Source organism: Oryctolagus cuniculus, chromosome 15 (assembly GCF_964237555.1).
Source record: "Oryctolagus cuniculus chromosome 15, mOryCun1.1, whole genome shotgun sequence".
In the NCBI taxonomy this organism is placed as follows: domain Eukaryota; kingdom Metazoa; phylum Chordata; class Mammalia; order Lagomorpha; family Leporidae; genus Oryctolagus; species Oryctolagus cuniculus.
In genome coordinates this window covers 13084412-13097995 of record NC_091446.1, presented here as the reverse complement: position 1 = coordinate 13097995, position 13584 = coordinate 13084412, and the positions used below count along the sequence as shown (strand labels likewise).

Below are 13584 nucleotides of genomic sequence, written 5' to 3'. Positions count from 1 at the left end.
AGGAATTTCTCACCTTCTACAATCCTACTGTTTCAGGGATAGAAAGCAAGTGACTTTGAAGAGAAACATTAAGAGCACAGACATCCCCCAGGCTCCAACAATTACTACTACCAAGTTCAGTTCAATAAATGCTTGTTGACTGGCATGAATCTCAGAGTTACTGAATCCAAATCCTAATTCTGTCCTAAAACTTGCAAATATCCTGAATAACTTGTTCAAATATTCTATATAGGTAATATATTCTTATTTTAATAAGCAATTTACTATAACACAGACTATAATTTAGATACACTATGCAAATGATTATGGGCTTTACTAAACACTAAAACTGCACAAGAATTTTCTCTTTACATTTCGCTAATCTCAAAATATCAAAACTAAATTCTATTTATACTACATACCATGTAGCATTAGTAAACAAAAGTACATGTATATTACTACAGTCTTCCTATGTCAAGAACTTAACACTCTAATCCTGATTAAAATCCAAAGTTAAACATTGAGAATAAACTTTTCAAACATTGAAATAGACCAAATATCATCTGTCCTAAATTTTATAGAAAATATAACACTTAATAATGATAACAAAGTAAGATTTTCAGGGAATTATAGAAATACTCATCATCCAAGCAAGCTAGTTATATTAGAATGGCTTTTACTTTAGCTATAGCAAGTTTCAGAGAACTAAAAGCTTTGAATTATTTACTTGCATGACACCCAGTGACTACAATAGTGAGACTGTGCAGTTATCCCCCACATCATCTTTAGTAATAAATGTTAGTCCAATCTAGCATACAGGAAAGACTACTGTGTAAAAAGGACAAAATAAAGCATACAACAAAAACATAAGGCATTATTTAGGAAATATTAATATGTGCATGAGAGTTCTAAGAATATAACATGTATCATTTTTTAAAATTCAGATTCTTATAGTTGGCTCCTACACAGAAATGATCTCTCCATTATTGTTAAGATTTTACAGGAAAAAATTAGTCACTTATAGTTGCAGATTATACAGCTAGAATAATAGAGTTGATCCTTGGAAAAAACACCATTTCTAAACATACTGAGGTCTCAAATACCTGTTAAACTGGTGCATATCTTACCAATAATCTAAGTAATAGGTCCTTAATACAAAAGAAGAAACCTAATCAGTTTATTTTTTGACTATGCTAATCATCGTGTTTTTAAGTACACAGCAACAAGAAACCAATTGTGCTGGTGACTGGGAAATTTTCTAGTTTTTTTACCAAAGTGACACAATCCAAGCTCAAACATTTCAGTATCCCATCTACCACATCAGCAGTTCCATTCTCCTTACAGTACAGGAAGAATTCACAGCATAAATACCCAGTGTGTTAGAGAACAAAGAGAAATGTGTTCTACAGCATTCTGCTGATTTTATGAAAATTGGCAAATAATATATATTGTAATTCTCTATCAGTTCAAGCAAAGTGTAATCAATCCACCATCAAGAGACCTTTCTAACAATGTGGAATTAAAAACCAAGACTTCTGAATGACAGAAGGTTGCAAATGTATCTTTGGTTGGCCTTTAGCCTGTGTGTGGGAATGAAAAGAGCAAACAGTCCACATGGTACCTGGACTTTGAATTATTTACTTGCATGATGAAGACGACAGACCTCAAAGACGGCATGATGAACTGCTGAAGACTTCAATCAGCATAATTGTGAGTGTGTGTGTAGGGTGGAAGAGGAACTCCTCTTCAATACTGACTTCACAATACTATTTGGTTCCACGTCATCAGTCTGTGTTTATGATGACAGCCTTTAGTCATTAAAAAGAGTTAACATACAGAAAATACAGGGATTCCTCAGAAAGAGTGACTTCAAAATCATTTCAGTTACATGGTTCAGATTACTTTGAGGAAATCTATCTTTGCACACTTAAAATTCTGGCAGTTTTATACATACTTTGATGCAAAGTTTGTACAAAAAAAATTCTAATATTTAAAAGGCTTAGGCCGGCGCCGCGGCTCAACAGGCTAATCCTCCGACTAGCAGCACCAGCACACCAGGTTCTAGTCCCAGTTGGGGTGCTGGATTCTGTCCCGGTTGCCCCTCTTCCAGGCCAGCTCTCTGCTATGGCCCCGGAGTGCAGTGGAGGATGGCCCAAGTGCTTGGGCCCTGCACCCCATGGGAGACCAGGATAAGCACCTGGCTCCTGCCTTCGGATCAGCGCAGTGTGCCGGCCACAGCACGCCAGCCGCGGCGGCCCTTGGAGGGTGAACCAACGGCAAAGGAAGACCTTTCTCTCTCTCTCTCTCTCTCTCACTGTCCACTCTGCCTGTCAAAAAAAAAAAAGGCTTATCCTGGGGCCAATGCTGTGGCATAGCAGGTTAAGCCACTGTCTGCAGCACCAGCATCCCATATGGGCACCGGTTCAAGTCCTGGCTGCTCCACTTCTGATGCAGCTCCCTGCTAATGCACCTGGGAAAGCAGCAGAAGATGGCCCAAATACTTGGGCCCCTGCACCCAAATGAGAGACTCAGAAGAAGCTCCTGGCTTCGGATTGGCCCAGGTCTAGCTATTGCAGCCATTTGGGGAGTGAACCAGCAGATGGACGATCTCTCTCTCTGTGTAACTCTTTTTTCTTTTTTTTGTTAAAGATTTTATTTATTTAACAGGTAGAGTTACAGACAATGAGAGAGAGAAAGACAGAGAGAAAAGTCTTCCTTCCATTGGTTTACTCCCCAATTGGCCATAACGGCCGGAGCTGCACCGATCCAAAGCCAGGAGCCAGGAGCTTCTTCCTGGTCTCACATGCGGGTGCAGGGGCCCAAGCTCTTGGGCCATCTCCCACTGCTTTCCCAGGCCATAGCAGAGAGCTGGATCGGAAGAGGAGCAGCCGGGGCTAGAACCCGGTGGCCATGCCGGCGCCACAGGCGGAGGATTAACCTAGTGCGCCAAGGGGCCGGCCCTGTAACTCTGCCTTTTAAATAAATAATTTTTTTTTTTTTTTTTTTTTTTGACAGGCAGAGTGGACAGTGAGAGAGAGACAGAGACAAAGGTCTTCCTTTGCCGTTGGTTCACCCTCCAATGGCTGCTGCGGCCGGCGCACTGCGCCAATCCGAAGCCAGGAACCAGGTGCTTCTCCTGGTCTCCCATGCGGGTGCAGGGCTCAAGCAGTTGGGCCATCCTCCACTGCACTCCCTGGCCACAGCAGAGAGCTGGACTGGAAGAGGAGTAACTGGGACAGAATCCAGAGCCCCAACCGGGACTAGAACCTGGTGTGCCGGCGCCGCAGGCAGAGGATTAGCCTATTGAGCCGAAGCGCCGGCCTAAAATAAATAAATCTTTAAAAAAAGATTTTTTTAAAAAAAGGGAGAAAATTTAATGCATCATATATAAAATATATCTAGTAAAATATTTGACATCTCTAAATAAAATATCTGATAAATGTAGGGTATTCAACAATTGTGTATTCTATTAGTTACTAAAAGGAAACATACATTTGTTCAAACAGCTATTTCATGTGTGACATTTTTATCTCTAATTAGACAGATATTATTTCTATTTTATAAATGAAGAAACTGAGAATAAGGAAGGACAAGGCATTTTGGCCAAAGGCTCTTGCTTGGTGTATTACTAACAACTGAAGTCAGGTCCACATCACTGCAAAGCTTTATGAACTGGGGAGAAAAAAAAATAAACCCTACGAATTCCTCTATAGCCACAATAAAAAATATACATAAATGAATATTTCCATAGTACTAGCAGGCTTTACTTATCACCTGTAGTACCACTAATCTAAAGGTAAATGATTAACACTCATATCTCATTTTTCCCTAGTCAACTACACTAAGCACACAGTTTTAGGCTAGTTTCAGCAATATGCCAAGAGAGATTTTGAAATGACTCTGTAAAGTGTCTGCTAATGACTAGGTAGCTAGCTTTATGGCTTTCCAGCTAAGTGTAATATACTTTGATGCCATGCCAAAAAAGGTGTCAGTAGGCCCTCTGTCTCTGAGGTAGGAGCAAAGTGATTTGCTTCCTGGCGACATTGTTCTCAGAAAATGGAGACTGTGGTGGGAAGATATGCTGGGTATCTTTTTTTTTTTTAAAGATTTGAGAGTCAGAATTACAGCGAGAGAGGGAAAGACAGAGAGACAAAGACAGAGAGAGAGAGAGAGGGACAGAGAGAGAGAGAGAGAAAGAGAGAGATCTCCCAACTGCTGGCTCACACCCAAAAGGCCACAATACCAGGCCTGGGCCAGGAGTTTCATCTGGGTCTCCCACATAGGCACACATGCCCAAGTACTTTGGTCACCCTCTGCTGCCTTCCCAGGAGCACCAGCAGGGAGCTAGATTGGAAGTGGGGCAGCTGGGACTCGAACTGGATGGCAGCTCAACCTGCTGTGCCACAGCGCTGGCCTCAGTATCTAATTTTTTTAAAAAGGTGATTTAGTAGTAGAAATTAACTAGTTATGTCAGATATTCTTATTGAACCAGAGAGCCCTTTAGAACAGGGGTCAGCAAACTTTTTCTGTAAAAGGCCAGGTAATAAATATATCAGAATTTGTGGGTGTATATCGTTTGTCACTTCTAACATTTTATATAAAATTTAAAAATATAAAAACCATTCTTAACTCATAGGCCGAACAACATGCAATCTGCAGACCCCTGATTTAGGATAATAGTTTGTTTATCTCCACAGAAACAACATAGCATGGGCTCCAGGAGTTTAGGATTTTTTACTTAGGACTTTGAGAAAGTTACTAATCTTCTCTAAATCTCAAGTTTCAACATCTGTAAAAGAGAAATATTAACCTCTCCCACAAAGGAGTTTTAAGTGCCAAGATAGTAAGGATATGGACTACTAATACAATGCCCAGCATAGACACACTTTGCAAACTTATTACTCCTGCTCCTGTTCATATGATAAACTGTTTGTGACACCTGTAAGTCATATTAAATGTCTTATCAGGCATGCTTCTCCAGTACAATCATTTCTAATGGTCTGCTTTGGCTACTTCCAGGGACAAACTGGCTTTCTGGGATAGACTACTGAGCTGTACCCAACTGATTAGAATCTAACATCATCCTCATAATTACTCTTCTCCCCCTCAATATGCAAATTCAAATTTCTGGAGCAAAGATTTAGTAATATATTGTCTTCCAGCTGAAGTTTTAAAAGCCTAAATCACAATAACTCAAAAAATGATGATGGAAATCCAAATTGCAAGAAGTAAAACCAGAATTAAAGTGGAGAACACTTAGGTGTACTAAGAAAGCCAAGAATACCCCTGTATTACATGGTGGGCCCTCCTGATCCATGGGAAGTTGATTATAAGGGCACCAGCAGATGTCTAAAACCACATACGGTGTCAAATCCTATATGTACTATGTATTCTCCTAAACATACTGCATACAACAAAATTATCAGTGTTTACAAAGTTATCAGAGAAACTAAACTTTCCTCTTCCCATTTCTCACAAAACCAAAGGTCTTAAATATTCACATATCATATGCTATTATAATAAACTTTAATTGTTCTTTGTTTCCTCTAGATACACTAACTGGCTTGAGAGCAAGACTCACATTATAACCATTTTTATCATTTTTACCTAGGGATGGCAGTCTGCAGTAACCACTTACTGAAAAGAAATGAGTTTTAAAAACAGATTTCCTCTGAGTAGTGGTACCAGAAAAAAGCACAAAAGATTGCAAATTAGCTACTAATGTCATCATTACTCCATGACAGCTACAGTAATATGAACAATAATGCCACTGTCTCTACCTTCCCAAAATATCAACCCTGAGTTATATTCTCCACTAACATTAATAAGTAAAACTGTGATTGCTGCAATCATTAGAGAATTTTTAGTAGCTACTTTTAAGTATTTTCCAACTTAACTTTTAAAAGTTAATATACAGAAAAAAAGTATGAAAGATTAAATGAATAAATACATCATACTTTACAAAGACTTCATCAACTTTCAGTGAATTTAAAAGTTTTTGAGAAGACATGGATTACACAAGACTATAAGATATATAATTACACTAAGAAGGAATGTTTTTCTTATTCATCTCAAAAGACCAAGGAAGAACTAATTGTGAACAAACTACATTATAGAATATGAGGCCTTCCAGACCAACCCTAATCCAGTTCTCCAAAATTAATGTTGTCCAGATTAACACAAAGATGCTAAAAAGCTCTATAAAATAGTGGGGACAGTGGTCTTCCTTGTTCTCCAGTCACCGAGGGTATTTGAAAATTTTCCATAAATACATTTCAAGAGTAAAAGAATTAAATAGTTATGACAAAAAGTAGTCATGCACAGAAGACATTCCATGGATCTATAAAGTGAAGTTTTCCATACTTCTTCATTAAATTCAAATATAATGTCAATAAACAGATGTCTCCTCTTTTGCAGATCAAAGAAGCAAATGTTTGCATAGTTAATTGTTAATGACTCATTCCACTTAAGCAAAACATCCACCAAACTCAAATGAAAAGCAGCCATTATCTGAATACTATCCCTACAAGGCAGAGAAATGGAAATACTTTGAGATTTTTTTTCTCTTGAAGAATGCTTTTTTCAATTTAATATTATATTGATGATGTATTTAAAAAATTAAATTGTTCAATGAAAGTTTCTTCAAAGATATAATATTCAAAGAGATAAAAGTGACCACCTTTTCCCATCTAGCTATTAAGTCTCCCCATTTATTCCAGTAAGAGTCTCAAATTCACATGACTCCAGGCCAGGCAAGTGCCATCAGTTCAGTGCAACTAAGATGGATCAATAAGTTATGTGCAGGAACCAAGTCTCAACTCCAAAGTTGCCTTTTCTTCATTTAATTGTTGCTATTAGGAATGTAAACCTGATACTATAAAATATTCCAGTTTTTCCTAAGAAATGCCAGAAATTCAAATGTGATATCTTCCATTTTTAATGTTGGCAATTAAAAAAAAAATAAAATAAAAACAGTGCAGGCCAAACAAAAAGCACCTCCAAAGTAAATCTTTCCAGTGTGCAACCAGTGCTAGCTACAGAGCAATAATACTCTAAAAACAGAATCCTAAGTCAGAATCTCAAATATTTAACTCCTAAATCCTAAACACCTCTCCCCACCCCAGGACTATTACTCAGATTTCATGTGGAAGACATTTCTCCATGTATTAAAGAAATTTAGTAGTCTTTCTCCCTTGAAGATGAATTTTGGGACTAGTTTTTACAAAAACATTACTACTTTAAACTATTACCAAAACAAAACAACAATGAGGTGAATTAATCAAGAAATTCTTTGGGGCCCGTTGCTGTGGAACAGTGAGTTAACCCTGGCCTGAAGCACTGGCATCTCACATGGGCGCCGGTTCAAGTCCCGGCTGCTCCTCTTCCAATCCAGCTCTGTGCTAGTAGCAGAAGATGGCCCAAGTCTTTGGGCCCCTGCACCAGCGTGGGAGACCCGGGAGAAGCTCCTGGCTCCTGGCTCCTGGCTTCCAATCAGCGCAGCTCTGGCCGTTGAGGCCATCTGAGGAGTGAACCAGTGGATGGAAGACCTCTCTCTCTCTGTAACTCTCTCTTTCAAATAAATAAAATAAATCGTAAAAAAAAAAAAAAAAATTCCTGTTACTGGCGCTTAGCCTAGCAGTTAAGATGTTCACAGAGAATACCTGTTCCTGACTCTGGCTTCCTGCCAGTGCAGACCATGGGAGGCAGCAGTAATGGCTCAAGTAATCGGGTTCCTGCCACCCACATAGGAGACCTGAATTGTACTGATGGCTTCCTGGCCTCAGCCTCAGCCTCAGCCCAGGGTATTGATTACATCTGAGGAGTGAACCAGTGGATGAGAGCTAGCTCACTTGCTCGTGTTCTCTAATACATAAAATATTTTTAAAGATTTACTTATTTATTTGAAAGTCCAAGTTACACAGAGAGAGGTCTTCCATCTACTGGTTCACTCCCCAGTTGGCTGCAATGGCCAGAGCTGTGCTGATCTGGAGCCAGGAGCTTCTTCTAGGTCTCCCATGTGGGTGCAGGGGCCAAAGGACTTAGACCATTTTCCACTGCTTTCCCAGACCATAGCAGAGAGCTGGATCGGAAGTGGAACAGCCTCAAACAAGTGCCCATATGGAATGCCAAAACTGCAGGCAGCAGCTTTACCCACTATACCACAGTGTCGGCCCCACATAAAAAAATTTTTTTTAAGAAAGAGAAATTCCTAACTTCAATAAATTAGTAAATATATTTTCTACATACAATTCAATTTAAAAAATACAATGTTTTCCAAATTCTATTAGTTGAGAACAAGCGTCAATCAGCTGGGTTCTTAGGAGGCAACCATTTGAGTTACTCAGCAATTCTACAGGAAACACTAGGAACTGACAGTCCAGATAGGCCACTTCACTTTAGCAACATGAAAAAGGAAAAACAAATGAAGGAGGCTTTGAAATAACAACAAACTTTGTTATGTAATCATTAAAAGTGCCTAAGACTCTACAGAATTTTCCTACTGCTTTAGTTCTACTAAGAAGATCAGAAGGCTAAAATGGATAAACTTAGCAAGACCTTCTATTTGGAAACACAATCTGCTGGATTATAAAAAGGAATGCTATGTGGGACAGCACCCAAAGATGTAACCTTATCTTTTAACTTTAAGAAGATCCTCTCAAATTTTTCAATTTAAGAAAAAAAAATTTAGCTTTATAGGTTCACACTATTCAAAGTTTTAGGTTAATTTGGAAAGATACTCTAAGTATACAGTATACTGATGGCATATTTTAAAAAAATCTCTTAAGAGTCTCCAGAACAACAAAAAAATGCTGATTTTATCAGGGCAGGATTTCACCACTTCACAGCTGTGTGACTTTAATAAGTTACTTAGCTACTCTAAGGTCCATTCCCTTATCTATTAAAAAAAAAAAAGATAAATACCAGTTACTTTAATTCTCATTGTGTGAACTGTGAAACACCCTAGATATTTTGCAATTCATTCTCTTATCTGAAACCTGAATCAGTCCCACAGCATCACCAATTTAAAACACTTTGAGCAGAACAGCTACAAAGAAGCAGTCTTTTTCATCCTCATACTTCTACTTTTCTTGACTGAACCAAAAATCAGCTTCCTAGTTATCCAGCCCCATCAATCCCACTCTAGTTTCCATCTTATTAAGTAAAGCTGATTCATTTCTCACTAAACTCGAAGTTCCATGAGGGTTGAGGCTATTTCTGTCCAGTACTGAAGCCCAGCACCTAGAATAGGGATTAACATTTAGCAGGTATACAATACACACAGACCGAATGATGTGTTCTGTGTAGTTTTTTTAATTGATTGAACAATGAGACGCTAATACAAGTGTGGCACAAAAATGTATACACTTCTGGATGTAACCATTTAATGCCCAAGGTTTAAAAGCTGAAATATCCTACCATGAGGTGGGTATTTGGCTAGGAGGTTAAGACACTTGCTTCCCATATGAGAATGCCTGGGTTTAAGTCCTGGCTTTGGATAGAGACTCCAGCTTCCTGCTAATGCAGATCCTGGGTCCCTGCCACCCACATAGGGGACTTAGATTGAGTGCCAGATTCCCAAGAGTTTTGAACACTAGGGGAGTGAACCAGTGGATGAGAGCTGGCACATATTTATTCTCAAATAAATTTTTAAAACATTTGTTGGGCTGGCGCCGCGGCTCACTAGGCTAATCCTCCGCCTTGCAGCGCCGGCACACCGGGTTCTAGTCCCGGTCAGGGCTCCGGATTCTGTCCCGGTTGCTCCTCTTCCAGGCCAGCTCTCTGCTGTGGCCAGGGAGTGCAGTGGAGGATGGCCCAAGTGCTTGGGCCCTGCACCCCACGGGAGACCAGGATAAGTACCTGGCTCTTGCCTTCGGATCAGCGCAGTGCGCTGGCCACAGTGGCCATTGGGGGGTGAACCAACGGCAAAGGAAGACCTTTCTCTCTGTCTCTCTCTCTCTCACTGTCCACTCTGCCTGTCAAAAAATAAAAATAAAATAAAATAAAATAAAATAAAATAAAATAAAATAAAACATTTGTTAAGGGCTGGCATTGTGGTGGAGCAGGTTAAGTGGCACCCTGTGACCCTGGTACCCCATATGGGCGCTGGTTCAAGTCCCAGCTGCTCCACTGCTGATCCAGCTCCCTGATAATGCACCTGGGACAGCGGCAGAAGACAGCCCAACTGTTTGGGCTCCTGTACCCACACAGAAGACCAGGTTGAAGCTCCAGGCTCCTGATTTTGGCCTGGCCATTGCAGCCATTTAGGAAGGGAACTATCAGATGGAAGATGGATCTCCCCCACCCTCATCTCCCTCTCCCTCTCTCTGTAACTCAACTAAACAAATAAATCTTAATTTTTTAAAATAACATAACCAAATTCATGCTGTGGATCTGAAAAGTCCTTAGGACACGGTAAATGAAAAGCAATTCTGCCATACTATAAATGAACAGTGGAGCTTTTCAAAGTTGAAGATGATCAAGTCTCTTCAAAGCAACAAACTTCTCAATGGCTCTATAACTCTCATTCATAATTTCAGATTTAAATTAATTCCAAGTATACACTAAAACACTCAAAATTACCTGCAACCTTACTGACACTAACTAGTCTGTAAGCAAACCCAAAATAACAAAAACCTAGTCAAACTGTATCACCAGAAAGCTACACAGAAAACATCAGAATTGAAGTTCTCACAGACCATCAAAATCTGTAACAACTTTTTCTCATGCCTTTGTTAGCAACGCACTGCTATAAATAAACATCTCACTGCCTAAACACTGGACCTCATTTATAATTTAGTCACTTATATTCCAGAGCTTAAAAGTAGGTTTCATATAGTATGTTCTGCTTCACAGAACTGGAAACTCAAGGAACAAGCAAGTTCACTATCCTCTCAAATCTCTGGAAATATTTCCATCTATAAAGTACAGAGCTGTCATTCTGTGCTGCTAGCACAAACAAAACATAATTAGTAAGGTCCATCTACCTGCCGCACGCCCCAGTCAATAACCATGTCAGCCTGTGAGTATTTCTTTCTGGATTATCTGGCGCCCTGATACTTGAGACTAAGACTGAAAATTAGTGATCTAGTAATATGCAACGTCCAGTAAAGAGCATTAAGGCAAATACAGGACGGGCAGGATTTTATAATAAATGGCAAAACCCAAAAGGCTCAAACATTTCAGTGAACACAACATGAAAGTTGGGCAGAAAGAGGAATTCAAAAGGAACAGCCTTGTACAGCTCCTTCCTCCCCAGCAAGCCTTTCAGAGCGAAACTGGATGAAGCCCCTACTCTTGGAGAACTTCCTTCCCCCACCACTTCTTCTATGAAGAGGAAGGAGACTCTGAGTGCATGTGCATAGCATACTATGCACAATGAAGCCGTTAGATGCAAGAGTGTTTTTCAAATTTAAAATCACTACCTACCATTAATACACCGGTAAAATGGTAGGGTGATTCCACGCTGAGGAACTTAGCGCCCGGGAGAGTAAAGTCTCCAGGGTCTGCGCTACAGAACCTACCCAACGCGGGCAGGCGGAGGGACCCCAGCAGCGCAGAGAGCACACCGGGGGCGGGCTCCCGACTCCTCTCCCTCGCCGTGGGGAAGAATCCCTTTACAGGAGCTGCCCGCTCTGCGCCCAAGGTTGCCTAAGCCCCAAAGCAAAGGCGGCTGGCAAGGGCGAAAGCCAACAGATGGGGGCCATGAGCAGCCGTGGCCGGGAGCAGTTTCTCAATGGGGCCAAGGCGATGCTGCAAGCAGCGACCACGTATGGAAGTTTCTCAACGGGCCCGGCGGCCAGCTCCCGGGCACGCGGGTGGGCTTCCCTTCCATTCTCTAAGGAGTCCAACCCTGCCCCGCGGGCCAGACCTCCAGGCGCCCGCAAACACGCCCAAAGGTTGAGCCTCCACGAATGCCCTCCGGGCGCCCCGCGCGCGGCCACCACTTGCCCTCACCTAGGGCCCTGTACAGGGTAGGGGGATCTCTGGGGGAGCCGGGGCTGGGGACGTCGCTAAGCCTCTGCCCCGACTCGTCGAGGCGGGCGGCAGAGCCCCGGCCAGGCCCGGCTTCCCCGCGCCCCTGGGCCCCCGCGCCCCCGCCTGCCCCTCACCTGATCTTGTAGTTGGGGAGCGTGTGCTTGCGCTTGATGATTTTCTTGAGCTGGTTGACGATGATGGAGGTGAGCTGGGGCATGGGCCGCCCTTCAAACTGCGAGCGCACCTCGAAGTCGATCAGCGGGTCCTCCACGAAGGAGAAGAACCAGTGGGTGAAGGGCACGCGCGTGAAGACGAAGCGCAGCCGGCCCACCACCCGGGACAGCTTGACGTACAGGTAGGCGGACTTGCCGAAGACCAGGTCCACGTCGATGGCCAGGTGGAAGCCGCCGTGGTACTCCACCTCCGCCTCGAAGGCCAGCTCCTCGGGGCAGCTGGGGGGCAGCGCCTCGCCGTCGGCGCCGTCGGGCTCCCCGGCGGCCGAGGCCACCACGGGCCGGACGAGCTTGATGGTCTTGATGAAGGGCACCGTCTCGCCCAGGAACACTTCCCGCAGGCTCAGCCCCTCCAGCAGCCGCCCGGCCGTCTTGGTCTGCAGCAGCTCCTCGAACTCCACCTTGATCTTCTTGGTGACCCAGCGGCGGGTCAGCGCGGTGTCCCGCAGCTCCCGGAACAGGAACAGGATGGTGGCGTTGAGGAAGTAGCAGGTCTCCCGCGTCGGCGGGGCGGGGGTCTCGGGGGCCGGGGTCGCGCCGCCCTCCAGGCCCCCGCCCGAGGGCTCCTCAGCCCCGCCGCCGCCATAGAGGTACTCCCTCAGGGGCAGGCCCGGCACCGGCTTGAGGTAGCGGAAGCCTTCGCCCGCGCGGGCGGCCTCGTCCGGCGGCGGCTCGGGCTGTCTGCGGTAGAGCAGCAGGAACTGGGTGAGCAGCGTGAGGAAGGAGCCCAGCACGGCCGACGCCAGGATCATGAGCAGCAGCCCCATCCCGCCACCGCCACCGCCTGCGCCCGGGCCCCCGCGCCCACAGGGCCGCCTTCTTCACGCCGCCGCCTCCGCCGCCTCCATCTTAAGGACATCGGGCGGCGGGGTCGGGGCGAGCGGCTCCCTGGGCCTCGTCCGGCCGCTCGGGCTGGCGCGGTGCGGCGCCAGAGCCTGCGGCGGCCCGCGCCTCCTCAGACACTCCGGGGGCGGCCGGTGTGGCTACGGCCGCGGCGGCGGCGGCGGCGGGGGGGGGGGCGGGCGTGGGGGCGGGACGGCGCCTCTCTCCGGACTCCGCTCATTGGGCGAACGGCTCGTGACGTCGGCAGCGTGCTCGCTCCCGCCAGCCGGCGTCCCCCGGCAGCTGGCGTCCGGGCGCGCGGACGCTGGTCCTGCTTCCCCTCGCGGGCGCCCTTCCAGCCCCGCCCCCCGCGCCCGCATTCGGTCCCCGGCGGCGCGCGCCGCGCGTGGCACGTGGCTGTCACTTCGCGAGCGGCGGTCGGGACGCAGGCTGGAGGAGACGGTGGTCATCCCTCCCCCCGGCCGGGTCCCCGTGACCTCTGCAGCAGCCTGGCCCTTCCCGCAGCGGGGTTTCCCCCTTGCGCCCCGGGATAGCGGCGGCCCCTACAGCGCAG

At 44.8% G+C, this 13584-nt stretch overlaps 1 protein-coding gene across 5 annotated transcripts in view; it reads right to left on the bottom strand.

Annotated features, from left to right (window-relative positions):
* The window catches only part of PDZD8 (PDZ domain containing 8), a 107395-nt gene extending 94194 nt beyond the window's left edge, over positions 1-13201 (bottom strand). For all 5 annotated transcript variants that reach the window (XR_011382761.1, XR_007911132.2, XR_011382762.1 and 2 more), the window contains exon 1: positions 12090-13201. Coding sequence is in view for 1 of the 5 variants with exons in the window: in XM_002718680.5 (XP_002718726.1) it covers positions 12090-12955 (866 nt within the window). In the remaining 4 variants the exon portion in view is untranslated. The remainder of the gene's footprint in view (positions 1-12089) is intronic.
* Between the last annotated feature and the right edge of the window lie 383 nt (positions 13202-13584).